The 27,937-nt window shown below is 33.2% G+C and overlaps 1 protein-coding gene across 2 annotated transcripts in view; it reads left to right on the top strand.

Moving 5' to 3' along the window:
* The first annotated feature begins 230 nt into the window (after nt 1–230).
* Nucleotides 231–27,937, top strand: part of LOC122403347 (pyruvate carboxylase, mitochondrial) — a 43,791-nt gene continuing 16,084 nt past the window's right edge. For both annotated transcript variants that reach the window (XM_043406831.1, XM_043406830.1), the window contains exons 1-2: nt 231–329; nt 25,417–25,970. In XM_043406831.1, the coding sequence (XP_043262766.1) occupies nt 25,838–25,970 (133 nt within the window). In that variant the 5' untranslated portion in view covers nt 231–329; nt 25,417–25,837. The remainder of the gene's footprint in view (nt 330–25,416; nt 25,971–27,937) is intronic.

Here is a 27,937-nt window from a genome sequence, read left to right as displayed (position 1 = left end):
TTTAATTATGGAGAAAGGGGAAATTCGTTTTCGAACCTGTCACGCGAGAATCCTCTCTTGATATTCACCACCCTCGCCCCATCATTTCTCGTCCACGCTGACAGGTTTCCGATAACGTATAGTTCCCGGACGGCCGTCAGATGGCGGCGCTGTCGCTTCGAGCTGGTATCGCGATTCGAGCAGAGTTACGTTGGTACACCAATCGCGTCCGCCTCTATTTTCGTAGAGGTCGAACGCGTGTGAACGGTACGCGTCGCTCCAAGTTCTCAGTACGGCTTAGACTTCAGCCGGACGGGGTCTGGTCTATCTTGTTCTTGGCGTGCGACAACGTAAGTATCCGAATTACTGACTGAAACTCGTCGAATTTTCGCGTCATTACGACGTGTCACGACGTGAACGCGGTGACGTCCCCGTTTCACCGGGACAATTATCCAGCGACAGCATTTCCCGGCTCGCCAATTAATCATTGACGATTATACGCGACTGTGCGAAGTGTCAGACAAAAATCGAAGTAAATTCGATCGGTTGCCACGGAAAACTGACTCTTTTCCTTTTTTTCTTCTTCTTCCCCGTGATACAAGGTGCGAGCGTGTTGCAAACTCGTGCAGCTTCTCGTTAATTGTGCGCCAGCTGCGAAATTGACCTACGGGGGCTACTTAAAGGGACATTCTGATACCGGGCGCGAACGAAGCGTCTTTGATATTTTTTTAAACAAAAACCGTCGGTGATATCGAGTTGAAAATTTGCATGGTTGTTTGCACGTATCTTGGCGAGGTACGTGAATTTTTTCGATGAAAAATATGTAATAGTATCGGAGATGTAGGATACTTGTTCCGTGTGCTTTAAAAAGAGAAGAGTGCATTAGGGGAGTCCTAGTGGATCGAATGATAGAAAAATAAATTGTTCGTTTCTGTGAGTGTTAATATGGTCTTGATCAGAAGGGGTTAGTGATGTTAATAAGTGGGAAAGTATGCGGAGTTTTTCATACATATTCTTCTATTTAACTTTTATGAAATAACTTCATCGAACTCTCACTGTTTATTAATTTCCAATCATTAAATTAAATGGAAGCAGAGGTTGTTGGAAACATTTGTTTCAGCAGCATAAAGTTATTAACTGCGTGATGAGAAATATAATCTGTTTATTGAGAATATAAGGTCACGAACACACTTTATGGAAATAGCAAATTAATGGGGAATACCAGCACCCTACTATAGCGTTCCAGGGGTAATGATTCCTCAATTTCCGTACTTCCGGTGAAAAAGGGATCTCCACTTTACGTATACACCAAATTTCAAATCGATTTATGGAAGAATTTTTTAAAAACGTGGTTTAAATTTTTTAAGGAGTTATAGCTTATAAAAAATTGTTTTCGAAAAATCGAAATATCGTACCAAAGTATTCTTGGCAATTTTTCTGTGTACCACATAGAATTACTTTGAAAAATATTTATTAAAATTACCATAGGTCTAAATATATACAGTTCTCTGCTATTTTATTCGAAAATGAATTGTGTCTTAGATATGAAAAGAAAATTTATTTTCCATGAATTATACCTTGTAAAAAATTGCCTAGATTAGGTAGAATAATCAAATGAAAAGCTGAAATATCTATTCAAGATATGGTAAAAATTGAGGAGCCACCAATTTGATTTTTGGGGTACTAAAAAGGTTAAAATACAAATTTTCGCAAAAGGGATCTTCGTAAATAAATATTTCGCCCAATTTTACTATTATTCTTTGGAGTACGATCTCTTGATTCATCCAATTTTATAATTCACTCCTTGTACTATTAATTACTGACTTAATTTTCAACAAACCTTGGAACCAGAGATTGGCAGAATTTTATTCCAATAAAAAGTAACAAAAAAAACTCCGTTTAGTTATTTATTTGTAATGCTTAGTCTTTTAAATAAAATTATATAATTCAAAGTTGTTTATATACACCCATTATAAATTTTTCATTTGGGTGGAAATTGATAATTATTGAATTTAATACATAAGCTTGTATTAATTTTAACAAGCTTTAAATTAACTTTATTTAATTTTCACAATTTCTATTTGAAGCATCTATATAAACTTATATTAATTTATCAAGCTTTAAATTAACTTTATTTAATTTTCACAATTTCTATTTGAAGCATCTATATAAACTTATATTAATTTATCAAGCTTTAAATTAACTTTATTTAATTCTCACAATTTCTATTTGAAGCATCTTACCAGATCACTAAATCGCTAATCAAGATTTAAAAATCATCGTCGTAACTCGTATCAATTATGCTCAATCCTTTTTTTAGCAGGATTTAAATCACTGCTGTAAATAAAAACGTTAACGTTCGAGGAATTAATTCCGTTCGTCTTACTTCAGAAATGGAAATTCTCTTTGCAAGTACTTTCTTCATATTCATATTTCATCTCAGTGGGGGGTTGACATTTACGACACAATTTTTTCAAGGAAGCAGCTTCAAATACAACTGACAAGGAGAATAAAAATCTTCTCTAAAAATTTAGAGTATTTTAACACTAGAACTATCAAAGCCGTCAAAATGACCCATTCGTGATTTCTAATAAGACTTGTAAAAAATTAATTCGACTTAGTTTTTGAAAGTTTACTGTAATTTTCTACAGGGTGTCCCGTAAATAGTGTAAGAACCGGAAATGGGGGGGTTGCTGAAACGATTCTGAACAACAATTTCCTTTACAAAAATGTCGGATGGGGCTTCGTTTTTGAATTATTAACGAAAAACACATAAGAGAATGAATATACATTTATTTCCCTTGCATCATATATTTCTTCATGTATCTATCGTTTTAATTTCTTTGGTTCAAATGAATTCACTATAATTGTAGTTCTAGTGTTAAATAATAATTTTGCCAATTTTCGTGAAAATTCTGAACGGTTGTTTGAAACGTCCTCTTTAAAAGGATTCGATCGATTCTTTTGAACGTTCGAAACCCGCGGAAAATCGAGGAAGAAACATTCTCGGGATGTTTTTTTTTTTAACAGTGTGTTTGCTCATTAATACGCACTTCGAATTCCAGAATAACAAATGTTGTTTGTGAGCCATGTGCCGCCCATCGGTCTTCTCCAAATGACGTTTGGGACGATTATACGATAAATCTACGATGTCTCGATCGCGGTGTCAAAGATCGTGATCCCCGATGATCGGTCGATCGTTGATTTTTGTGCTTCATTGGGCTCACCGACGATTTGCTCGCTCGAAGATAACATTATCGACGCGATTTTTAAACCAGTCCAATATTTAACACTTCATTCGCGTAATTTTTAAGCCAGTCCAATATTAAACACTTTTTTTTTCTGCATAAATATCGAGAACTGACGTAAGTTTCGACAAATTCATCGGAGAACAGAACGAAAGGATTATTCATCTGGACAATATATAATCGCTCATTACGTGAACCCATTCGTTCCGTCAATACAATACATGTTATTTACATAACCAGTTCCGTGGCAAACGTGGTTTTGTTTCCTTCGGCTGAAGATTGGCTCTACGTTTTCGTTTCTTATCGTGCCTCTTCGACTTTGCTATGTATCTGCATTTACGGGTATCTTAATTAATTAAAGTGATATATGTAGAATTTTATATGAGAATTATACAATGAAATTAGATGGATTTTAATTGTAACAGGTAGGACTATGATTATTCCCGATTTAAGTTTATATACAAAGCATAAATATTTCTCTGTTCTAAAAGTTCCAGAAATGGTTCAAAATAAACAGAGAAAATGAGTACTTTTGTACGGTTCATCTATTTTATTTAAAATAAATTCCTTCATTGAATGCTTCAAACATTTTCGTTTCATTGATTGGAGTATTATTATGTGGAGAATAGTCGTGAAGAAAAATTAGTGAAAATCTATCGTAAAATGGTACATTGTCATGCAATTCAACTTTCAGATACGCATGAATCTCATTTAGATCATAAATCAGCTTAGAATCGTTCGAGTGTCACGAAATTTGTTTGATAGTACTCACAAAGGGTGTGTCACTTTAATAAAATAAACAATTAATAGGCAGTACTGTTAAAATAAAAAAAGAGAAATTAATATTTTTCTATAATTCATGTATTTTATTTAAAACAGTCTCTATTGACAATGGTGGAGCAATTTACTCGTTTCAAAAGTGCTTGGAATGATTATTTAATTTTATCAACTGATACATCGTTGGCATCAGTTTAACAAAATAAATAATCAATAGTACTGTTAGTTTGTTTTATTTCAAGCCATTTTTAGAACTTCTAACAGAGATGTTAACTTGTAACACAAATCAGCCCAAATCAAACTGAAATCGATTTATGTCATTGTCGACCATTGGCCAGATTAAGTAGGCTACTTCTACCTACTAAATCTAACCCAAACTCATAGCAAATATTTTGTCCCATATTTCTGAAAATATAATCAAGTTGGTTTTGTCAAAATATTTCGAGGCCACTGAAATTGACGAGACAATTGTCTGGAGGCCAAAATAAGACGAAAATCAAGAATACCAATTCGTTGAAAAGTTATTAGCCAAATTACTGTTCAAAATTATTGATAAAATTTGTCCACCCACACGAATTTTATTCTCTCTTAGAATTTCTACATATTCTTGACTAAAATACGCGTGGTTTGCGTTTTGAAACGTTAAAATCGTCCAATCCGTTCAGAAGTTACGACTTTTTAAACATACGCATGAAATTTAAGGAGATTAGGCATGAAATTCAATTTATGGTCAGACATTGTATGTTCGGTAAAGAATTTTTTTCTCGAAAATGCTTAGGATTTTGAGGGTATATCTGTTAACCAAAAATGATTATAATGGACGCCTGCAACTGAAAATAATTTTTTTAGAACGATTTGAAATTTTTTAATTTTGTCGAAAAATTTGACCATCTAGTCGAATTTTTTTCTCGAAAGTGCGTAGGAATTCGGGGATATGTCTATTCATAAAAAATGATTGCAATTGCCCTCCACAATCGAAAATAATTTTTCCAGAATGATTTGAAATTTTTCAATTTCGGCGAAAAATTTGTCGTCGGTATGGAACTTTGAACGTTAATAACTTTTTAATGAAGCCTCAATCAACAAATTGGTATTCTTGATTTTCGTCTTATTTTGGTCTCTAGAATCTCCCATTAAAATTTTTCCCAAAGGTGGCCGAACACCCTGTATAAGAATAATCATCGAAAAGATACGAGATCGCGCTTTAGAGACGCCTATTGCATTCATAAGTAAATATAAGAGCCCGAACTGACGTGGAAGTCATTGTTTTCGTATGTATGATAGATAAATTTTCATTCGGGTGGCCAGTACCACAATAATGTCATATATCGTGTATCTGTATGAAATCTGTTGAGTAATACCGATCGTTGAACAATTATAATTATCAGTCATCAACGGGCAACCGCAACACGTGCACACGTGTCGGAGTATCAGTATTAGTGCACACTATCTAATAAGCGATCGTAGAACGTGCATAGTATATTATGAAAGAATATGCCCGATAGGGGCCGTAGACGTAACGATTTATTCCACGATGAGTCGTACGTCCAGTTGTAATGATTGTCGTATGACAACGTGCGCCGTATTATCATTCAACACTCGTATCGCGTCACTGGCTGGTGAAACAACCCCACGGAACTAACAATTATCGTCTAACCCTCCGCTGCTAACGTATTTTCATAGAACATGGGTCTTCGAGACCTATTTAAATCATTTCTATTTAAAATTAAATTAAATTAAATTGATTTTAAAAAAAAAAAATTAATGTATATTTTAGGAAATAGAGTTTGGTTTCCACGAGTACTCCATCATAAAATTTCAATAAAATACTTTTGTTTTTAACAAACAGATGGTTTTTATTCTGTATTTTTCAATTTTTATCGCAATGGTTACGTTGGTCTTTGAGACAATTATTATTATTACACAAATTATAAAATTTAATAAAGATTCCATTAGAGATTTTCGAATTTTTTGGGGGATCCTAATTTATTGTGGATTATTTTTTGAATCCCCTGTAAATTTTTTGGATATTATTGGGGGGTAAAGGGAGCGTTTATTAGAAACATGAAACAATATATAGATAGTTGTGTAATTGTATAAACTGAAATATTATTTATGGTACGTATCGGGGTAAATTTGCTTAGATTTCTGATTTGGCATTTTTTAAATCGTTTTCATCCCCCAGGGTGTCGATGATTAGTTACTTGGGTGAAAAGAATTAATCTCGATCGTTTGTTTCCGTTAAAAAATTTAGTTCTTCGTAGGGTGTGTTTATCACAGCCTTTGGAGGATCGATTAGGGTACTTCCCTGTGAGAAGTATCGATTGGGCTAATGCCCCTTTTTCGGGGCTACGTGGAAGTTGTAGACCACGTACTTCAATACTGCTTTCGTTGGCTTCGTTTCTATCTTGGTCCAGGGACGTATCCAGGAGGGGTGCAACCACCCTCCAATATTAAAAACATCCACTTTTTAATCATCGAAATCGTCGAAAAAAACCCATACCTAACAACCCCCCCCCCAAAGGAAAAACAAATAGAAAATGTCAAATTTATTTTCAAAATGGCGTCCAGGTTTCATTTCCTATAACGTTGACATAATATTTCGAGCATCAATATTGAATTAAATTTTTCTCCGTCTTCTCTAATGTTTCGTAAAGTATAATAAATAGACTGCGGATCTTTATGCAAATTCACATTTTTATTAATAGAATTAATGAAACGGAAGCTTCGCAGAGGGCTGTCTCAACCCCTAAATATAATAATTCGTATCTTACTTTAAGTATTTCTTATATTTTTGCATATTAAATGCATTCTGTAGTTTTTTGAGGATAAAAATTTCCCATAAACGCATAAACATCCGCAGTCTGATAATAAATAATTTTATCGTCAAATTTTTGGTTGCACCCCTTTGTCACGTTTCTGGCCGCGCTACTGTGGCGGTTACAAAACCCTCGGATTAGCTGTTCTAATTCCAACGATGCTTTTAATACGAAAAATCGATACCTCTTTCTGGCAAAGTATATCAAATCGCAGTCAATGGAATTACGACACCGTCGAGGAAATGTAAGAACGATAATGCGTGCTTTGACGTCACACGATCGCGTTTCAATGGTTCGACGCGTACATTCGTAGTAAAGGATATTTAATTTCGTCGTTGCCGCGAATAGAACTTTATTCATCACATGTTGTATTTTAAACACTGTTCTCTCCAACGAAGTTTTCCCAAAATTAATATCTTCAACACTCCACGCGTTCGATCCAATTGATTCCCTTACGACTAGGATACTCGTTTAAATTACGTTACGATGTGAGCTAAAAAAATATTAAAATCTTCTAATTTGCATCGTGGATTTAAAAATGTTAAAAATCAGTGACATAATATATGATACGTGTAACGTTTAATCAACTGTGATAATTGTAAATATATAATTTTAGGGGTTAGTTTTCTTTTCATCTGCCATGATTTTACACGATGAGTTTGTGGAATAAATCTATACATATGTTCAATGTTCTTTAGTTTCGATATTGACGCATTTTCTCAAATCGTGAATAACCGGAAAATTAAAGAATATTTAGACGTTTTTTTTACTTCTTTTATTATGCAAACACATTCTGAGATCCCAGGCCTTTTCTTCGACCCTTGACCCAACTACGATGTGCTCTATGCACCCCCCTCTCGGGCTTATGGTTGATTGTGTTTAGAACCGTGACGTAGCTACGATCGTTGACGAGCGCAGAGAGCGTGAAAGAGGGGTTAAACGTCGAGAAGCAAAAGGGTTCGTTTGATTTGGTCGCTAGCACGTTTCAAGCGCTCAACAAATGCTCCAACTAGTCAAGCTGGATCTACACAAACAGTTTACTATACCACTTCATGGATATTCTAACGCTACCAATAGAATTCCAATATTACTCCATTTGAAAAATAGCTAATATTTCTTAATCGATATAATTGGAAAAGAGTACATTGTTCTTATTTTGGTCAAAAGGTGTCCTTTGATAGTTTTTTATATGCAAATAACTGTTAGTGTGGATCATTTTCAATATTGTTTAAATATTACATTTTATTACGAAAATCATTTATTATAAAATGAAATCCATATTCAATTTGTTTATGATCATTGAATAATTTCTTTAAGAAAATTAACATTTTGAATTTTGTGGACATTCTCTTTAGGTTCAATCATTAAACATGTGCATTTGTGTATAAATAACTGTTAGTGAGGATTATTTTTAATATTATTTAAAGGTTACATTTTATTACGAAAATCATTTATTACAAAATTAAATCGATATTCAATTTTAGTTTTTTTTTTATAATTATAGTTACTGTTAACAATAAATAGGCCCAAAAAAAAGAAAAAAAAAACGTCCCTGAAGAGGTTAAATACAGAAATTTCTTTAAAAAAATTAACATTTCGAATTTTGTGGACACTTTTTTAGAATCATTAAACATGCACTTTAATTCGAAAATTTGTCACTTTTGACACTTCAAATGAAATCACACCATCTTGTACAAGAGTAAACACATCGTCACTTGTAACCTAAACCTGTATGGTGAACGTATCAATAACAATGTTATTAGATATTTGTTTCTTAGAGTCTAGTTATCAAAAATATTGGCAATAAAAATAATTTTCTATTAAATTTTTAATCTTGTCTTTTGAATTAAATGCATAATTCTTATTATATCTGAATTTTTTCAAGTTGAATTCCTCTGATGATTCGAAGAAAGCAAAAATTCCGTTTCGAAAGGATACAATCGTACAAACAAAGGTGGATACACACGCGTTCGACTTTCGACACGACTGTTTGTCTGACGCTGCTCTCGGATCGATACTTGTTTCGCAGGTTCCACTAACACATTTCCACCGTGACGCAACAACGCGTCGTTGCTTTAATTGAAATTTAATCACGTCGGTGTCGACGTTTAGCAATTTTCATTTAACGAAGACGTATCGTGTGGGAAATAGACCTAGATTAATTAAGAAGCCACCACCCTCCCTTTCTAGGGGTAGAAAATCCAGGAAAAGATTTATCAAAGTCGAAACCGTTCGTGATGTGAGCACTTGAATAATTTATTTCATTCTTATTCATTTGTGCAAAAATCCCTTTGATGAAATTTGGTGAAATTGTTGAATTTCCTCCCCCTTTCACATTTCTCTCTTTATAAAGTAAAGAAAAACAGGGATATTATAGAGACTCTGGAATACATCTATGAAGTCTGTATAAATAATAAAGAAAATGAATTAAATTAAAAAAAAAAATAAAGAAAGATGTGGTCAGTGATTTGGAGATTTTGGAATATATCTGTGTAATGTTTGATAGTTTCTATTTGTACATTTGGCACGATCGTGGTTGAGTGTCCAGGCAACGCTATATTTCTAAAATAATGCCACATTCTAATTCAATTAGTAAATCAACAACGCGTGACAACTATGAGGTGTGATGTAAAACACGGAAGTGGTAATACGAACTTGACATTATTTACACGCAACAGTGACTAACAAGGAACATCCGCGGTGCGTTTGACGACGATTTTTACGCAGCTTCCAAAGTGGGGCACGCGACACACGAATCGAGGGGGCGTCTTACAGTTTAAGGGGGGACGATCAAAGAAAATTTCTAACGTGAAAAGACTAAAACACTCCTTCACGCTAATGCACCAACGAATCACCAAACTTTAATTTTCTTTATTTATTTTTTTTCATTACTTTATTTTTCTTATATTGTTTTAATCTCATAACTAAAGGGTGCATTCATTTTCTGTTTATTTTTTTTTTTAGAGAAGGCAGAACATTTCCTTCTGTTTCTAGATTGTCAAAGTTTAACGATTATTGGAATTATTTTCCATATATTATTTTAACCTCAAAACTAAAGGGTGCATAGATTTTCTATTTTTTCTTTTAAAAGGGAGGCAGAATATTTCTGTTTATAAATTGCTCGTAAAAGTTTAACAATTATTGAACTTATTTTCCATATATTATTTTAACCTCAAAACTAAAGGATGCATAGATTTTCTATTTTTTTTTTTTTAGAGAGGGTAGAATATTTCTTTCTGTTTATAAATTGCTCGTAAAAGTTTAACAATTATTGAACTTATTTTTCATATATTATTCTAACCTCAAAGCTAAAGGGTGCATAGACTTTCTATTTTTTTTTTAGAGGAGGCAGAATATTTCTTTTTATTTATAAATTGCTCGTAAAAGTTTAACAATTATTGGAATTATAATGATTTTCCCTCGATTATTTAAATCCTATTTCTGGAAAATTTGTCTTCGCGAGATATTCAAATTTTCCTGGAAAATTACTCTTCTAATCTAATTGTAAGAAAAACATTCATGCGTCGGAATCTATATTTCCCATGGCACAAATACTGATAAACGATAAATGCTATCGCACCAGTGACAATTGTTGTGGCCACGATCAGAGCCAAGATAGAACTATTTGAATTAGGTGTGTGTCTAAACATATTTATCTAAAGAAGGAATATTTTTAAAGAATCAATTTAAATCGTTATAAACGTTATTCTTTCTTTTTGTTAACTAGCTTACAAAACTATTTATAATCATCATGGAATGTAATGAGTAACACATCGATTCTTTTATTTATCAGATTGATAAACACATTCGATATAACGACGTTATAAGTAATGCACGAAGTACGATCTGCTATAAATGGAAAATTACTTTATTGTACGCTTCGAATTGCTTAGTTTGTCAATTATACAATTATCAATATCAGCTATAAATAGAGGAATCCAGCGTTGGCAGAAATTCCGCGTATCGGAGACATCTGCTTGCACAAAGAGTCTATTAAAGGATTTCAACGACCGAGAAGGGACATAATTGTTCAATCAAAACTATATTAAATCGATTCTCGTTATTTTCCCGCGCAAAAAAGTGTCAACAATCATCGGAAACGTTATACTTCACTAGCTCGATTTCCAGGTTAAAATTTTATTCACAATTTTAAATGTCACGATCAACGTTTCTTAAATTTAGCAAAAAGGCAAAACTACTTTTACGAAATAGAATCAAATTTAAATATTTAAATTTTCTTAATAAAATAACGGAAAGTTAGTTTCTCGAGCTCTATTCGATGGATTCTTTGTTGTAGTATTTAATAGTTAAACAGTAAATTGCAGTAAAAATTGAGAAAATGGCCCAGTTGAACTTACAAGCGTGAGTTTACGGATTTGGAAATGTGTCAGAAATTGAAAGAATGGCCTAACAAGTTGCGACGTATGCAACGCTTGTATTTGTGTCGTCGTTCTTTCTTGACAATTAAAACAGAAAGAGGTCAGTGTCTGCAGCGAAGTTCAAAGGCCAGCAGTTCGGAAGATTATCCGCCAGACGTTCAGTAATTACGTACTCGCTGTACAGAGAGTTTTTCACTTGGTTCGTGTGGTTTCTAGGTTGATCGAGACCGTTTTGCATATTTTTGCAATCTGGCGAACTGCAAACAGGAAAAGCTATTTCAATGAACGAAACAATCTGGATAATTTATGGTTGCTCGAAGGGAAAACCATTAACCTTGGAAGAGAACTCACAATCAGAATCAGTTTTTAAGGAGCAATCATAATTTTATAGAGTTCGGTATCAAATTTAGAGTGTTTAATAATTCGTATAACTTTGAATATTGTTTTTCACTTGGAAATACGTGGTTCGTACGTTCTGTTATTAATTTCATTGTTAGTGAGTAGTAATATCGAGTCCACTGACCTTGCAATTATTCGTACGAAATGATTTTTATATCAAAATGTTTGAAACTCGTTGATTTCTGTCGTTTAAAAAATATGATAGTATTAATTTCAATATCTCATGTATTTCTATATCATTCTTGAACAAATGGTAGCTTAATAATTGATCTGAATAATATTATACTGTTCGAATATCCTAATTACATTTTCCAACACAGTGTTTCGCAATCCTAATCGAATAACAACAAATATTTAATATATTTTGCATTATTCATAGTCATAGTGTGCTGTTATGTTATTTATCCATTGTTAAGGAACTTCAATACATACAATACATAATTTTGTAAGCTATTTGATTGGCGCCCAAAGACAACAGGAAACGCCAGAATCACGAAAAGAAGAAAATTGTTTAAATTCCAATAATGCTCGTGACGTATTAAACGAACACTAATTTGGCCGTTCATTGAATGATCGCCGACCAATAAGCACATTCTCCGCGAATTTGCACAGTTATTGCGGCAACTAATGCTCGCACGACCTCGGATTGACAATCGCATCGAAACGGAACACGCAAAAAAAAAAAATAATTCGCTCGTTCATAATTCATTTCTTTTTTCAATATTTCTTTGCCCGTTGCTATGGCCGCGCGAGCTCGCCGACACAAAAAGGAGCAAATTTTTACGAGGCGCAAAAAATCCGTCACCTTTTTGTGATCGTAATGCAACCGACCCTGATCGTTCTAAATAAAACCTGTTAATAAATGCAGCGTGTTATTTCATCGAATTCCTCTGTATAGTCTCGTTATATTTTTGAAAAATTTGTCAACTCTTAATTAAAATATTTGTAAATGATTTGCTATTACGTAAGGGACGATTCTTTTGAGATTGCATGGCGACTTTGTGACGCAATCGGGGGAAACGAAATCTATAATTTCATGCGTCCGTACAGAGAGAATGAGCATAACTTTTTGTTGTTGAAAAAAAAGTCATACGACGACCTTGTAGCGCGCATTTTATGAATATCTCTTACGTTGTCACAGCGTAAGCATGGTGGCGCGTAATTTAAAATTGTAAAACTTCCGCGGGGGCAATTTCGATTATTGCGAAACGATAATCGAATCCCCGGTTTCGCCATTGCGTATTGCGTCGCAGAGAATTGGTGGCGAAATTTGGAACCGGGCCCTGGCTTAGCAGGCAACAGCTTGCACTTAGGCTTATTCAGCCAGTTCTATGACACGCGTTCAAGGCCGGCCAACGACACGTTTCAATGGCTCACTTTGTATAATAATATAATTTTCATCTTACATTGCGATTTATATATAGCTGAATAACTCAACCTTGCCCGGAATAAGAAATATTAGCTCGAATGCAACGATCGTGTCGACGCGTGCAACGTTTGTCTCATTTTCCTGGACACGAGTATAGCACGGGCCACGATATAGCGAGGTCGTAAAGTCGAGTAGTCAAAGTTTACAGGTTTCAGCTCTCGAAACAAGTGAATTGATAGAAACACGAGCAACTAAGGGCCTTAGACCTACTGTCGCCATTTTTGAAAAGCTATTTTTGGAGGTAAACAGGTAAAGGTCTTACTCGAGTCTTTCGTATCTTAATTTACCTGCTTGTAATATATGCGTGTGAGAAAATGAGAAAAGATAGGGCAGTTGCATAGAAAGACATTCAGAAAAGCACTCTCAAGAGTTTAGTTTACGACCTCGCTATATCGTGGCCCGAACTATAGAGCGGAAGCGACCTGGCCACCTAACTCGGTCAGTATCGATTCTATCGAAAAATTGCAGGGGGCAAGAAACTTGGGGAATTTAATTTGCAATAACTTTCGTTGAACAGAATTTTCCGGCAGAAGCGTCGATAAGCGAGATATTCCAGGTTTCTCGAAAATTATAAAAATACATGTAATGCAATACATATTTCATTATTATCGTATTTGGAAAGATACGTTTTTATCGAAAATAAATTCCCATGATATAGATAAAGATATAAAAAAAAAAAATGATCGAGGGAAATTATGTTTTATCGAATCATTCTTACATAATATTACTATAGAACGTATACTTTGCAATTTGGAGTATTCAACGTCTGTTTGCGCAATAATTCTGATCGAAACGCAAGAAAGTTCAGCACAGTACTTTCGTTCGGTTCGACGAGGCGAATTATAGTGATTTTCTTGGTAGAATGGAAAATTGAATCTAACAGAGCAACTCTATGCGTTTGTATTTTTGGCAGGGGCATCAGACTCTATTTCGGAAATGGTAATTTATCATAGCGTTGTAATTGAAGTGCAGAATTCTTTTCGAAGGCGATACTAATTTATTTATAATATGAAAATAAGGGAATTGCATCGATTGAGTGTAGCATTAATTTAATAATTTTTATTAACGTTCAAATATTCTTTTACAGTGTCAAAACACTTCCATCTTGATAACACTCAGAAAAGTAATGGGAGTAGATTTTTATTTATTATTTCTAATGAAATTTTGCAATTTTGGAAAGATAATAATCTGAAACGTAAATAGCGAAAAAAGGATTGCTACAAAATATAATTTCTTGTATGAAAACATACAAGTTTTTTAGCAGACGCTACTAATTGTTACGAAAAATGTTTAAACAGAAATTAATTTTCCCTAACAATAGAAAAATTAAATGTTATGCATACCTAAACTGCATTAATGAATATGTAAATATTGTAATTATTATATTTATGAAAATAATTATTGGCTTTAAGGAAGGCAGTTCCGATGACCTTGACATATATTGCCAAGGACACTCTCCTGAGGACAGATTTATCTCTAGTAGATTTACCCTTTGCTCGTTATTGTTCGAAAAGTTATTATTTATTAAAGATTCAGCACCAAGAATGATCCACTTTGCAATTAAATTAATATATGTCATTTAACTTGGTTATTGCTTAATGAAAAATTCATTTACCGATTGAAATCCGTGGACAGAGTTCTTCCTCCAGATAATTTAATTTGATCTAACTTATTATTGTATTCTGAAAATAATTCACGTAAAGGTTAGATTGTATTATCTTGGAGAGGATATCACGTACGTATCCCATAAATATTTAGCTTTAGTTGTGCCATCGAATAAATAGTGTCGAATATATATTTGCTCGGTGCTCGTAATAAATTTATTCGCCATTGTTCTTATTCAATGGATAGGAATTAGCTACAATTTCGGAACGCCTAATACGATCTGTATAATCGAACTGCCGTTTAAAAATAGAGTCAAAATTCGAACAAAAATATTTGACGTTCGACCAAAACAAACTTTCTGTATTTATGAAACGTATTATACGAGTGTAGATTATTCGCATGGAAGATGTTGCATTTTGATGATTAACAACTTTTTAAAAAATTATAGACGATGATTAAAACCTCTTAAGAATTATTGTACGGAGAGTGTCATTGACAGCTGTAAAGGTTGTCAAACCAGCTAACATGCTATTCTCAAAATTTGTTTGAAAAAAGATCATTGAACGAAACTTAATTTTTATTTCAATGAAAATCAGTTATAAAATCTAAAAGAAATTTAACCCTTTGTAATAGTTAACAACCAAAATTATTTAATCATAGATATTAGTCTTTCTGTCATAACCTTAAAAATATTTTATGTAACAGTTACGATGCTCGGTTTAAATAATTATTTTCTCCGTTTCGTACAAAGGAATCGTGACCTATTCTCTGTTAATTTGTTTCTCGTATTCTAGGGCACCGTGTATGTCTTGCGCGATGATTTTTTTTTAAATCGAATGCGCGCGCATCTTTCTACCTGAGTCAAACATTTCGCTATCAAATGGTTTCTTTTGCATAATGATCTTTCGGGACCAGTTTGCCTAAGAGCTTTATAGCATGGTGAATTTGACACACGGTAAATTTCAAAAATTTCGAAAAGAATCAAGAACTCGTACGAATAATTTGACGATTCGTTATAAGTTTCAAAAAATTATTACAGACGAACCACGTAAATACGATTGTCAAAAAAGAATCACGTGATTTGATTAAAAATAATTGTAATACTAATATGTGAATTTCATTTTCAATATTTTTCCCTCGAAGAGTGTCGTGTTACTCGGTGACGAAGACGAACGTATCGATCGAATAAATTACTGTGGACGATTGTTTCCAAAAAAGTGTACCACAATCGTACAACTATTTATATTTTATTTACGTATATTCGTGTACGTGCTGCTTTCGTTGGCTTTCGACCAGGTTTAAATTTGTAGAGCAAAGCTGAGCGCTTTTTCACTTCCGTAGACATCGTATAACACGTTCCGTATCGTTTATAACATTCGATTAGCCATAATAATGGGATTCAACGAAGTAAGTACACAATTTTGTATGGGTGAGATTTAGAAAGGGATAATGTTTTCGAATCTGAGGTTCACCATGGGCCCCCATGGGGGTCCTCGAACGTGCTGGCGATGGTCTACGAACCCTCAGAAAAAGAAAGAATCATATTATACAGGGTGGGTTTGTAAATCTACACGATATTTTACGCTGGTTTTGATACTTTAACAAAGAAATGATTCTGTTCTAAACGCTGTCAAATAAATTCTGAGAAAGCTTATTCGTGTCTCTATACAATAATAAATTTAAAAATTTCAAATAATAGAAATATAAATATTCTATTGCAAAATAATTTTTGGATGTATTTAAAATACAATATATAAATATACAGAATAATTTAATTTGACTAGAGTTGAGAAAACAATTTTTAGATGTAAGAAATCTCCACGAAGAATATTCTGTAATCGTGGGAACGAAGTTTGAGAATCACTGACCTAGCCTAACGACAAACGAATATTGAACTTTGAAATATGCGTTTCGAGCAGAAGTTTCCGAGTGTACCGAATGAAATACTTGCCGCGAAAATGACATAATCGATGAACTTTGATGAACCTTTTCGTACTCGACCGTTGAATTTAGGTTTCCTCGTAGCAAACAGAGTTGTTGGTATTTAAAGACGAAATATTACTGGCACTTGCATTTTTCACGCGTGCAAACATGAAACGACACCTTGCTTCTTTTTCTGCACGAGGACACAGGCTCGTGCAAAGTCAAATGCAATAAAATTGCAAATGATGCTCGTCTGAGGTTCATAGTCTGCGTGTTACATAACAAAAAGCGCTCTAGAAAACCACCGATGTCAAAGAACGATAAAAATCATCGTTGTCATTAACTGGCATCGACCTCAAAAGATCAAAAGACACGATTTTTTCCTCTTATCGGTCTACTGAAGTTCAGATGCACGTTAGATACGATCGGTGTAAATGACTTCTTATCAATTTTGATCGAACGTCACGACGGTCGAAACACAACTATCGAAACTATTTTCGACGACACGTTCAATTACACAACCGTGAATTCAAATTAGAAATCTAACTGTGTCCCAAGTAAATTTGCAGGAAATCATTTGAAAGGAGAACACGAATCGAAAGTTTTATTTGCAATACCTTTTTTATATTTATTTTCATTTTTACTGTTAGATCGACTCCATTTAGATGGTTCATAATTTTAAATATTATAATATATTATAAATTATAAATTATAAATATATAACAATATTATAAATTATAAATATATAACAATATTATAAATTATAAATATATAACAATATTATAAATATATAAAATTACTATTTTTATGAAATGTTGTATATCGATTGTTAAATTTTTATTTGTTGAAAGTCATTTGTACAGTACTATAGAGTTACTTTTAACGTATTTTAGATTGTTAAAGAACTAATTTGTCAATTATAATTCTGATGAGAATAATTTAATTATTACTACTTTGGTTACTTCTGTGTATAAAATTGATGTGGAAAAATGGCGGTAAACTGAACGATTCACTAGGTATTTCAACTTTTTTCACTAATACTAAGCGCAAATAAGGTCGCAGAGATAAGAAAACGCTTGACAGCACCTATTACTAACAAAATTGCAATATCTCGTGTATTATTTAATTTACTATGATGTAACTACAGCATTTTTGTAATAGTAGAGAAATACGAAATACATATCACCTATAATTTAGTTTCGTTTCTATTTTTAGATGCTGTTTAAAAATAGCAGTACAATAGGGTACATTTTGGTATAGTTTGCAAGAGTGATACTTAGAACCTATAATGAAAGTTAATTTTCTTCTCTTCATATTTCTTTCTATCTCTAAAAATTTTAAAACATTGACTGTCTAAAACAATACCCAACAAACTTTCTTTCCAGACAATCTCAAATTTATAGAAGTACCTATATTTTATAACGTTTCTGAAATTCGTCAATCATATTCAGATTTAATTTCCCTAACACTTCACCTTGAAAGTAAATTTGCTTTTAGTTTCCCAGTGAAAAATCCCAGTGAAAAGTCACAATGCGTGAGTGTGGCAATCGAAGCGTTGATCCTCGATTTCAGATTACACACTCACAGTCACAGAGTTCGTAAATATGTCATTAACATACAGACATGAGTGTAAATTCTAATTAGAAAGAAAATCATATTTACCAGGTACAACTGGAACTTGAAATTTGCAAATACTTTATAACAAAAAAAAAAAATTAGGTAAACTCTGTGTGGGATTACTAATTGAAATGAAATTATCATCGAGCTATTTAATATTTTCTAAGCTACAGAAATAACATATTTAGCGAATTATCGCGCGTTTCAACGACCTCGAGCGTAGTTATCAGTTCGCTGGATTCTAAGATGCGACGTAAGTAGTTCAAAACATAGCGTTGATCTGTGTGCACCGAGCATACATTCCGCGTTGATCCTTCCGACCGACGTGTCACGTGAAAAAGCTTAATGAGTTGCAGCGTTCGGCCGCCGAAGACCATAACGAAATTCTAATCTGGCATCGCGATTACGATCTCGATTTTGAAATCAGTAGCTGGTTTTTCAGTTGAGGAAACGTGGACAAGGTCATCGAAGAGGATTGCATAATCGTCTTTGGAGCATTGCTAGGGTTCGAGTGTCAGATACACGTATTTCTAAACGGGCTTTGGCTAAACGGTTGGCATTCTAAGCCGAAGAAAACGTTCATTAATCAAGATTATGCGAGCGGAACGCGGGCACTTTCGTACATCGTTTCGAAACGAACAGGAACAAGAAATCGTTCGAATTTTTTAATTTATAGTCACCCTTTGGGGAGAGGGAAGGTTGGGGGCATCAAGGTCAAATGAAAGTCAACTTCATTTTTTTAAGTGGTCATTCAATTTTTAACATGTTATTAAATATTAATAGATATCAGATGTATGTGTTGACAGATTTCTATTTAATTTTTTTAAGAGTATGGGTAATATTGTTAAAAGTATTGTAAATATTGAAATAATTAGGAAGGAGAGGAAGGATAATCATTCGAGTTTTTTAAGAGAAATATGCAGGGTTGTGTGTTGCAAAATTTAATTTTATTAACATTTTGGAAAAAAGAAACTCGTTGGAAATAATGAAGAATAAATCCAATGGGAACAGTCAGGAAACATACTTTGAAAAGTGTGAAAACTTACAAGAATTAAAAATCTTAGCATTGTCTGCGCAAACTCAGGCCCAAAAGATAATATCTAGGTATATTTAAAAACGAAATTTACAAACGTGTGCAATGCTTCTTCATTGTCATTAATCGACACGTGGATAAGGAGTGCAGCTGCAGTGCTATAGTATTACGTCAAGAGTACTACAGAAATTCAACATCGAGTATGCTAAACATGCTCGAGTCATTATTAATGCCAAAGCTACGCGGACCGAATATTAAGTTTGCAAAAACTCGACGGTTTATTCAAAATCGGGCGAGACGCAAAACCGATTGCAATACGAACTTAACATTTTTCATAGCAAACAGAGACATTGTACATATGTGTAACTACGTGTTTCGTTTTTTTTAATTACCATACTCAGAAATTGCATAAAATATTATTTATGTTAAAACTCTGTGTGTGTGTGTTCTGTTTTGAAAATACCAATTTGTTGATTGAGGCTTTGTTAAAAAATTAAATTAAAAAATTTCAAATCATTCTGAAGAAATTATTTTTGGTTGCAAGGATCGATTACAATCATTTTTTGTCATTACACATACCCCCGAATTTCTATGCATTTTCGAGAAAAAAATTCAAGTAGGTGCTGAAATTTTGAGGAAAACAAAATTTTTGAAATCGATCTAAAAAAAATTATTTTCGATTGCAAGGGTCGATTAGAATCATTTTTGGTCATTACACATACCCTCGAATTTCTACACATTTTCGAGAAAAAAATTCCTTACTAAAAATCTAATGTGAGACCAGAAATGCACCCCTGAAATTTTATGCGAAACTTTAAAATGTCATAACTCCTGAACGGATTGGACGATTTTACTGTTTCAGACGGCAAACAACGCGTATTTTGGTGGAGAATATGTAGAAATTCTAAAAATACTCAAAAAGTTGATCCTTCACCCCCGCAAAATAAGAAAAACCCCATAAAAATGGTCCAATTTTCAAACAGCCATAACTCTTACAATAATGAATATATTTCAATGAAACTTTTTTCTGATGTAGAGCTCATGGATACCTACACGAAAGTATTCAACAAAATTTCCGTACAGCGTCAAACAAAATTATTAAAAATGAAAAACAAATGTTTAAGAAAAACCGACAGGGGGGTATTTTCACCGAAAAAAGAAAATTTCAAATCGTTCTAAAAAAATTATTTCTAGATTCTGGGGTCAAATACAACCATTTTTGGTGAATACACATAGCCCTGAAATCTTACGCACTTTCGAGAAAAAAATTCAGGAAGGTGGTTTAATTTCTCGGCGAAAAAAAAATTTCAAATCGTTTTAGAAAAATTATTTTCGGTTGCAGGGGTCAATTATAATCATTTTTGGTGAATAGACATACCTCCGAAATTCTGCGCATTTTCGAGAAAAAAATTCAATACGAGCGGAACTTTAAACGTTAATAACTTCTTAAAGAAGCCTCCATTAATAAATTGATATTCTTGATTTTCGTCTTATTTTGGCCTCTAGAATCTTCCATTAAAATTTTTCTCAGAGCTACATAGTTTATGCTATAAATAATTCATAGAAATTTATAAAAATTCTTTACTTTTGTCGAAATAAATTAAAATTTTTAGTCTGCATAATACGTAGAAATTATATACAAATTAATTAAAATTCTCAGTTTACTCAACACACGTATGTATGTAGAAATTTAATAAAAATTCTCTGTTCAGTTAATACGTATACATTTTATAAAAATTAATTAAAACTAGCAGTCTATAGTCACTACATAGGAATTTCATAATAATTAATTAAAATTCACAGTCTGCTATACGTTGCACCGATTCCACAATGAACTGGTGTCAAATCGAAACTTAATTGGAGAATTGAACCGTAAATTAGGTTAATAATTGCGTTGCACACGGTGCATCGTCGTCGTTTCTAACACGATGCATCGTCGTTAAAATTTATTCGACAAACATCGCGACGAGGCTTTAATCGCGGTTTATTTATTTATAAGAGACGCGTATGGAATAAGAACGTTAACCACAGAGACGATTCGTGGATTCAAAGTGCGGCGACGAAGGTCGGGGAACGAGTCGGTTTTCGCATTCAGATCTGTTCCGTCATTGCGTTTAACTTGCAAATCAATCGAACGCCATAAGTTCAAAATATTTTCCAACATTGATATCGTTATCTGGCTAGAAGTTTACGTTTTGCCGATTGATATCACGGCGTGTACTATTTAAACACACTGTGACTCAAGTGAACATCATTCATGTTGTCACTTATCCCAGATCGAATCGGACTTTCGTTGGTAAATGTTTTTTCTTCGTTCGGACGTTGAATTTTTAAACATTTTCGATCGATTAAACGTTCGTGCTTGCGTTTAGAAAAGTAATTCGATCTCAGATTCTGTTTAGAGATTTGATAAGAAATTATTTTTCCATTACATTTGGAGAAACGAAAAGTTCTTGCATTTATTTTTGTGACCTTTTTTGGAATTATATTTCGAGCCTAGAATCCCCTTCCTTTGTATTTAATTTGTTAATTTGACATAGAGAAGAAGTTGGATTTATTTTGAACATTTAATAATGGATCTTCGATTATTTTGTAATTACTTAAATACTTTTCAATTTTATCATTTGTGACACATTTGTTGAAACATTTTTAAATCAAATTCAAAAGAATTTTACAACACGTTTTTATGGTTAAAAATACAAGTTTCCATTAATAGAAAGATAAATATAATCTAAACATTAATATCGTTTTAGCTGAACTGTCACATTATTATCAACTAGGAGATTAAACTTCATTTATTACTGTTACTTTTATCGATTCGTGTATAAATAGACCTTTAGGTTAAAGAGTGATATTATAACAAAATTTTCTGATCTTGACTTCTTTTTTCTAGAAAAATGTATGCTTCTGAAGCTTAAAAATTTAATGTTTTAATGTTTGAAATCGTCCAAAAATCTAGTATCAACGCAAAATTTCATTCAAGTTAAAAAATTTCTAAAAACAGAATCGAATTATGTAAATTGCCTGAAAAAACAATGGAAAAGGAAAGATGGCGCATCGAAGCAAGGGCTCAATGGATTAAATGTTGTTTCCATTGATCGATTACACGAAAACTCGCGTTCGTGGTGCTTTATGCTTTTCTTGTTCCTGATAATGGACGTTTTATTTGAGTAGAGATATTTATGTCAGTCTTACGATACGCTAAGATGCCGTTCAAATTTACGATTTCTCGGCACATTCAACAATCTCGTCCGACGAACAAAGTCCACTCGCAACATCACGCGACTGTAACAAGCCGATTTTGATGAAACGATTTCGATTACACACAGATAAACCATTCAAAATAATTACTCGCATATTTTCTTTTTTTATCGGGTGACATTCACGCCCGACGAAGCGAGCAAGTACTCCTAAACTTATGAATGGAACACTTATTTAGCTTCTCTCAAAAACTGACAAAGACAGAACAAAAAGATACAAAATATGGAATGTTAAAATAGTTTGATGAAATTCGACTTTAGAGTCAAAAAAAATGTTTAAAAATATTGTAATGAAAATTTCAAATTCCATTTCTTGATCAATTAGATTTTATTACAACTGTTGTAATATTAATATATTGCATGTATGCTGTTTTAGCTGTGATTTTTAATTTTATTTTTTCGATTACTATTTTATAATATTTAGATTATTTGAGTAGTGTATATTTGCCAGTATAATATGGAGATATTTTTAGAAGGTACTCTTTATACTATGTGAACAATAATAATAAGGGTTTTGTTAATATATTGCATATACACTATTTCATCTGTGATTTTTAATCTGATCTTTTGTTTATCATTTTATTTCGATTATTTGATTTATTATTCCGTAAATAATAACGATGAGAACATTAGAAAAGGAACAAATACGTTTATTTAAAGTATAAAATAACAGAAATAATTTTTTCTTTAAAAATTGTATGTCATTATAGTAATGCAGAATTAAACAAATTCTACGTTATTTTCTACCTAGCTTCAAGGACACAAAATGTAAAAAAATAACTTTTATAAAAGTAAATATAGTAAACGCTTCATAAATAAATTTCATCTCTTTGCTTATTTCCAAGGAAATTCTTTTTTTTCAATGGACACACTCTTCTCTGCGATACGAGAGAATAATTAGCGCTGACACGACTGAAAAAGAGCTTTTAAAATATTTTACATCGTTATTGAATTAATAGTGACATTAACAAAATTGTCATATCTGCTTTGACGGGTCGCGAGATCATAATTTAAGAATCTCTGCTTTATTCTGATTTATTCGCCTTTGATCTATCCTTGTTCAAAATTAGTCGAATCTGGGTTTCTGCCACAGAAACGGTTAAAAAATTATTCATAAATGCGTAAATAATGATAATGGGTTTGAGAAAAAACTCGGTTATCGTTAATCCGTTACGGTTATCGTTAGTTTGTGGAATCCTGTCCTTGACTCTGTACCCCGTGGCGCGAACTCGACACAAAGAGAAATCGGTATGGCGAGATTTCGATCATGGTTGGCCGGAAAATTGTATCCATTGCTTTTGTTCCGATATCAAGCTCGTAAAAGATCAATAATCTCGCGATAATGGAAGCGTTCGAAATCTCTAATCTCGTCAACACTGCGCAATGTGTTGGGAGTTCAATGTTTGTTCGAAATTGTTATGATTTTTTTATCTGAAAAATGTTTCGCAATTAGTACGATACCGTTGTTACATAATGGTGTGAATGAAAAACATCAGCTGGGCCGATGACACACTTGGATTAGTTGGGATCGCTTGTTTTCACGTATTGTTAATCAGTGATTCAGAAATCATTACACACGCAAATATTTTATTCTATTTTAATCGATAAGCTCGATTTGAGACTTCTGCAGGGAATTTTCGTTTGTTTGTGGTTTAAATAACTTCGAGATTTCTTTAGATGTTAAATATAAATTGCAATTTTTATTTCGATATTTTATCCTCTTTTAATTTGTAAGCTAAATTTAGAATTTCTATAGCAAATTTTAGATTGGTCTTTGGAATATTGTATAAAATATTTTAAATAGCTTTGAGATAGAATTTCTTTAGATGTTAAAATCAGATTTTGTTAAATATGAATTGCAATTTTTATTTCGACATTTTATCCTCCTTCAATTTGTAAGGTTAATTTAAAATTTCTGCAACGAATTTTTACATGTATTTCTGCATCGAATACAAAGATTATTTTATAAAACTTTGAGGTACCATTGTTCCCTGTATTAAAATCAGACCTTCTCAGATATAAATTCAAATTTTTGTTCAGATATCGAACGTTAATATTATGAACAACTGTTTTTTATATCATATTAATTACACTTATAACATCAGAGTTTTCCTGTATACATACTGTTCGGCTACCCCTGGGAAAATTTTAATGGGGGATTCTAGAGGCCAAAATAAGACGAAAATCAAGAATACGAATTTGTTGATGGAGGCTTCGTTAAAAAGTTATTAACTTTTAAAGTTCCATCCGAACTGAATTTTTTTCTCGAAAATACGCAGGATTTTGGGGGTATGTCTATTCACCAAAAATGATTATAATTAACCCCTGCAACCGAAAATAATTTTTTCAGAACGATTTGGAATTTTTTTTTTCGTCGTAAAATTTCACACCTTCTCGAATTTTTTTCTCGAAAGTGTATAGGATTTCGAGGGTATGTCTAATAATAAAAAATTATTGTAATTGACTCCCGCAACCGAAAATAATTTTTCCAGAACGATTTGAAATTTCTCTTTTTCGTCCTAATTAGATTTTCGGTAAGGAATTTTTTTCTCGAAAGTGCGTAAAATTTCGAGGATACATGTAATGACAAGAAATGATTGTAATTGACCCCCGCAACCGCAAATAATTTTTTTAGAACGATTTGAAATTTTTCTTTTTCGTCCAAAAAGGCATCTAATTAGATTTTCGGTAAGGAATTTTTTTCTCGAAAGTGCGTAGAATTTCGGGGATACATGTAATGACAAGAAATGATTATAATTGACCCCAGCAACCGAAAATAATTTTTCCAGAACGATTTGAAATTTTTGGATTTAATTATGAAAATGGTACTTTTACAAATTTTTATTTCTCGTTTTCACCGTGAACGTTTCGAAATATTTCGAACGCGTCGATCGTGGGGTTGAAAATGCACTATGGCGGGCCCTGAATGTTCGAATCGTTTGTTTCAGAAAGCCGACAATCGCACCACGCCGGACTACCGATAAGGAAACGAATTGCAGCTCTAACGGAACCAACGGAACTCAGTAAGCCTCGTTGCAGCAACAGGAACAAGATCGCGAGCCCCAGCGATCCACGATTAACGAAATAGTTGTTTTCCATGCGGGGCGATACTGTTGCTCGACAGAGGGAACGAACGATATTTTTGCAACGAGAGTCGAAGATAAATATTTCACGCGATTATTCCGACGCGTCCAATACGCGCAGCGCGGGTGAAATCAATTGGATATTCGAAACACAGGGAATAGAGTTTCCGTTCGAACGGGAATATTATAGATTTTTAACGAGCCCGTTCTAGTCGTTCTGTTTCTGAAAGACTGCGCGCGGCGTGCGATCACACGTGGCAAAGGTGTTACAACGAAATTCTTCAAAATGCATTCCACGCGAGCGAAAATTGCGCTGGTCAGGCACAGAAATGTGCTGCAAGTGTACAAAATCGCGTCGAGGTTCTTCGGCACCGATGTCCAGTACAAACCGATCAGAAGCGTGCTCGTCGCGAATCGAGGTGAGTTTTTTTCGGTTTTATTTCTTTTTTCCAATCGTTTGTCTCGCCACGTGAAATTTTCTTGCTATTGTCTCTTCGAGCTGCTCGAATTACAAAACCAGAAATTGGCCAATTTTGTTTCAAAGAGTATTTTACTGTACAAAAATTGTTGATTTTTTTTTAATAATTCCTTGACAAAGAATTATGCAACTTATTCACCAAAAAATTATGTCTAGTATACTCGAAGATCTACAAGATTGTTATTACGTAGGAGCAACAACCAGTTTTACATCCGCGAACGTAAAATGTATTCGTACAAGTTCACGTACATTCACACGTGTATATAATTCATGCTAATTGATGATTACACGCCTGCAGCTATTGTACTTGACATTTTCAACATGATTTACTTCGAAAATCGTGCAAGGAATATCTCGGTTATTACTGGGTTTTTGAACCCATATACATTAACAATCTCTTACTCAGCGTTCAGTGACTCAAATTACTATATCAAGTGTCACACGAAACGATTTTTATATCTCGTCGAAATATCAATTAATATAAACATACATACAAACTAAAATCGAATTTGAGATTAAAAGATAAAAAATAATTCTTCAGAATCAATGATAATAATATCATTCATCTCTCCTCCCCATTAAAACAACATAATTTAACGAAATGTTCAAAACTCCTCGGACATTTTCATTTTTCGAATATTGAGACTGAATATAAATATTCGAACGTGGCTTTCGATACCACGTTCAAAGTAAACATTTTTGTTGATTTGAACTTTGCCCTTCAGACCTCGTGTATTTGTAACTGAAGAATTAATTGGCACACACATGCGTCGAGATAACAAAATGAAAGACGATGCAGACGGTAGGCTTATCGAACACGTGGAGCGTAACGCGTAATTAAAAAAGTGCAAAGTAATTTTACCTGGACGCGACGTAACGTCTGTCGACAATCTAATCGAGTTCTTGAAAAATAATCTCTCTGTACATCGTACGGTAAGATTGAGCTATCGAGTGCATGCTCGACTGCATTATACGGAGTATAGTTATTCAGCTCACGACCTTTCGCAGCCCTCGCGGACAGAAAAGGCGTAAATCAGAAGAAGCAGACTGGCTTGTCGGGCTGAGACGAATGATAACGCGAAATGTTGCAATAGATGTTCAATTACTTATGTCTGCCCTCGATAACGCCGCCCATTAATATTCAATCAATAGCGTAACTTACAACAATCTTTTTCGCGCCAATTTACAGGCTATTACAAACGAGGGATTCGAGACATTCAGGCAGAAATTCTTCTGACAAACGAGAGTTGAAAACTTAATATTATCAGTATCACGAAGAAATTGTCTATTTCTGTCGGTTGATGGTAATAGAAAAGCAAATTATGCCCTAAATACAATATGGAGAGGACTCAACATAACCTACAAAATTCACTAACGATCCTACGAGAAATAGACTCCTGCAAAGAAATTTTAAACTTCTTAAAAGATATTAAAGTATACCAATTGCTCTAAATATGATCAGTTTCACTAGGTAATCCAACTGTGGTCACTAATAACCAACAAGGTGCATGTGACCTAAAATAAAAAAAAAAGCAAATTATTTTACTATATCTTCTTTTGAAATTCATTCTCTAAGTTCAAATTCCCCTTGCAATAACAGGATTATCTAAAAAACATTAGCTATACTATTCAAACTCATCTTTGTAAAAGTGTATAGTTTTAAGAAAAACATCTTTTTATTATTTTCGGTGGACTAAATAAGAAATTAGATATTAGTATTCTCTGAAAGAGTTTTAATATTATTTTGTTAAGTTTTTTTGTTATTTTAGATAATAACGAACCATAAATAATGAAATACATTTTTTAATCTTCTTTCCCACGATTTTAATTTTACTAATAATTGATTTACTTAAATACACACTCTTCCAAGATTTCGTAACTCTTCCAGGGAGCTCAATTATTTTATCT

Source organism: Colletes gigas, unplaced genomic scaffold (assembly GCF_013123115.1).
Source record: "Colletes gigas isolate AHSC1104 unplaced genomic scaffold, ASM1312311v1 Colletes_gigas_Sc00049, whole genome shotgun sequence".
Taxonomy (NCBI): domain Eukaryota; kingdom Metazoa; phylum Arthropoda; class Insecta; order Hymenoptera; family Colletidae; genus Colletes; species Colletes gigas.
Note: the sequence above shows the minus strand (reverse complement) of the source record. Positions and strands in the feature narration are given on the sequence as shown.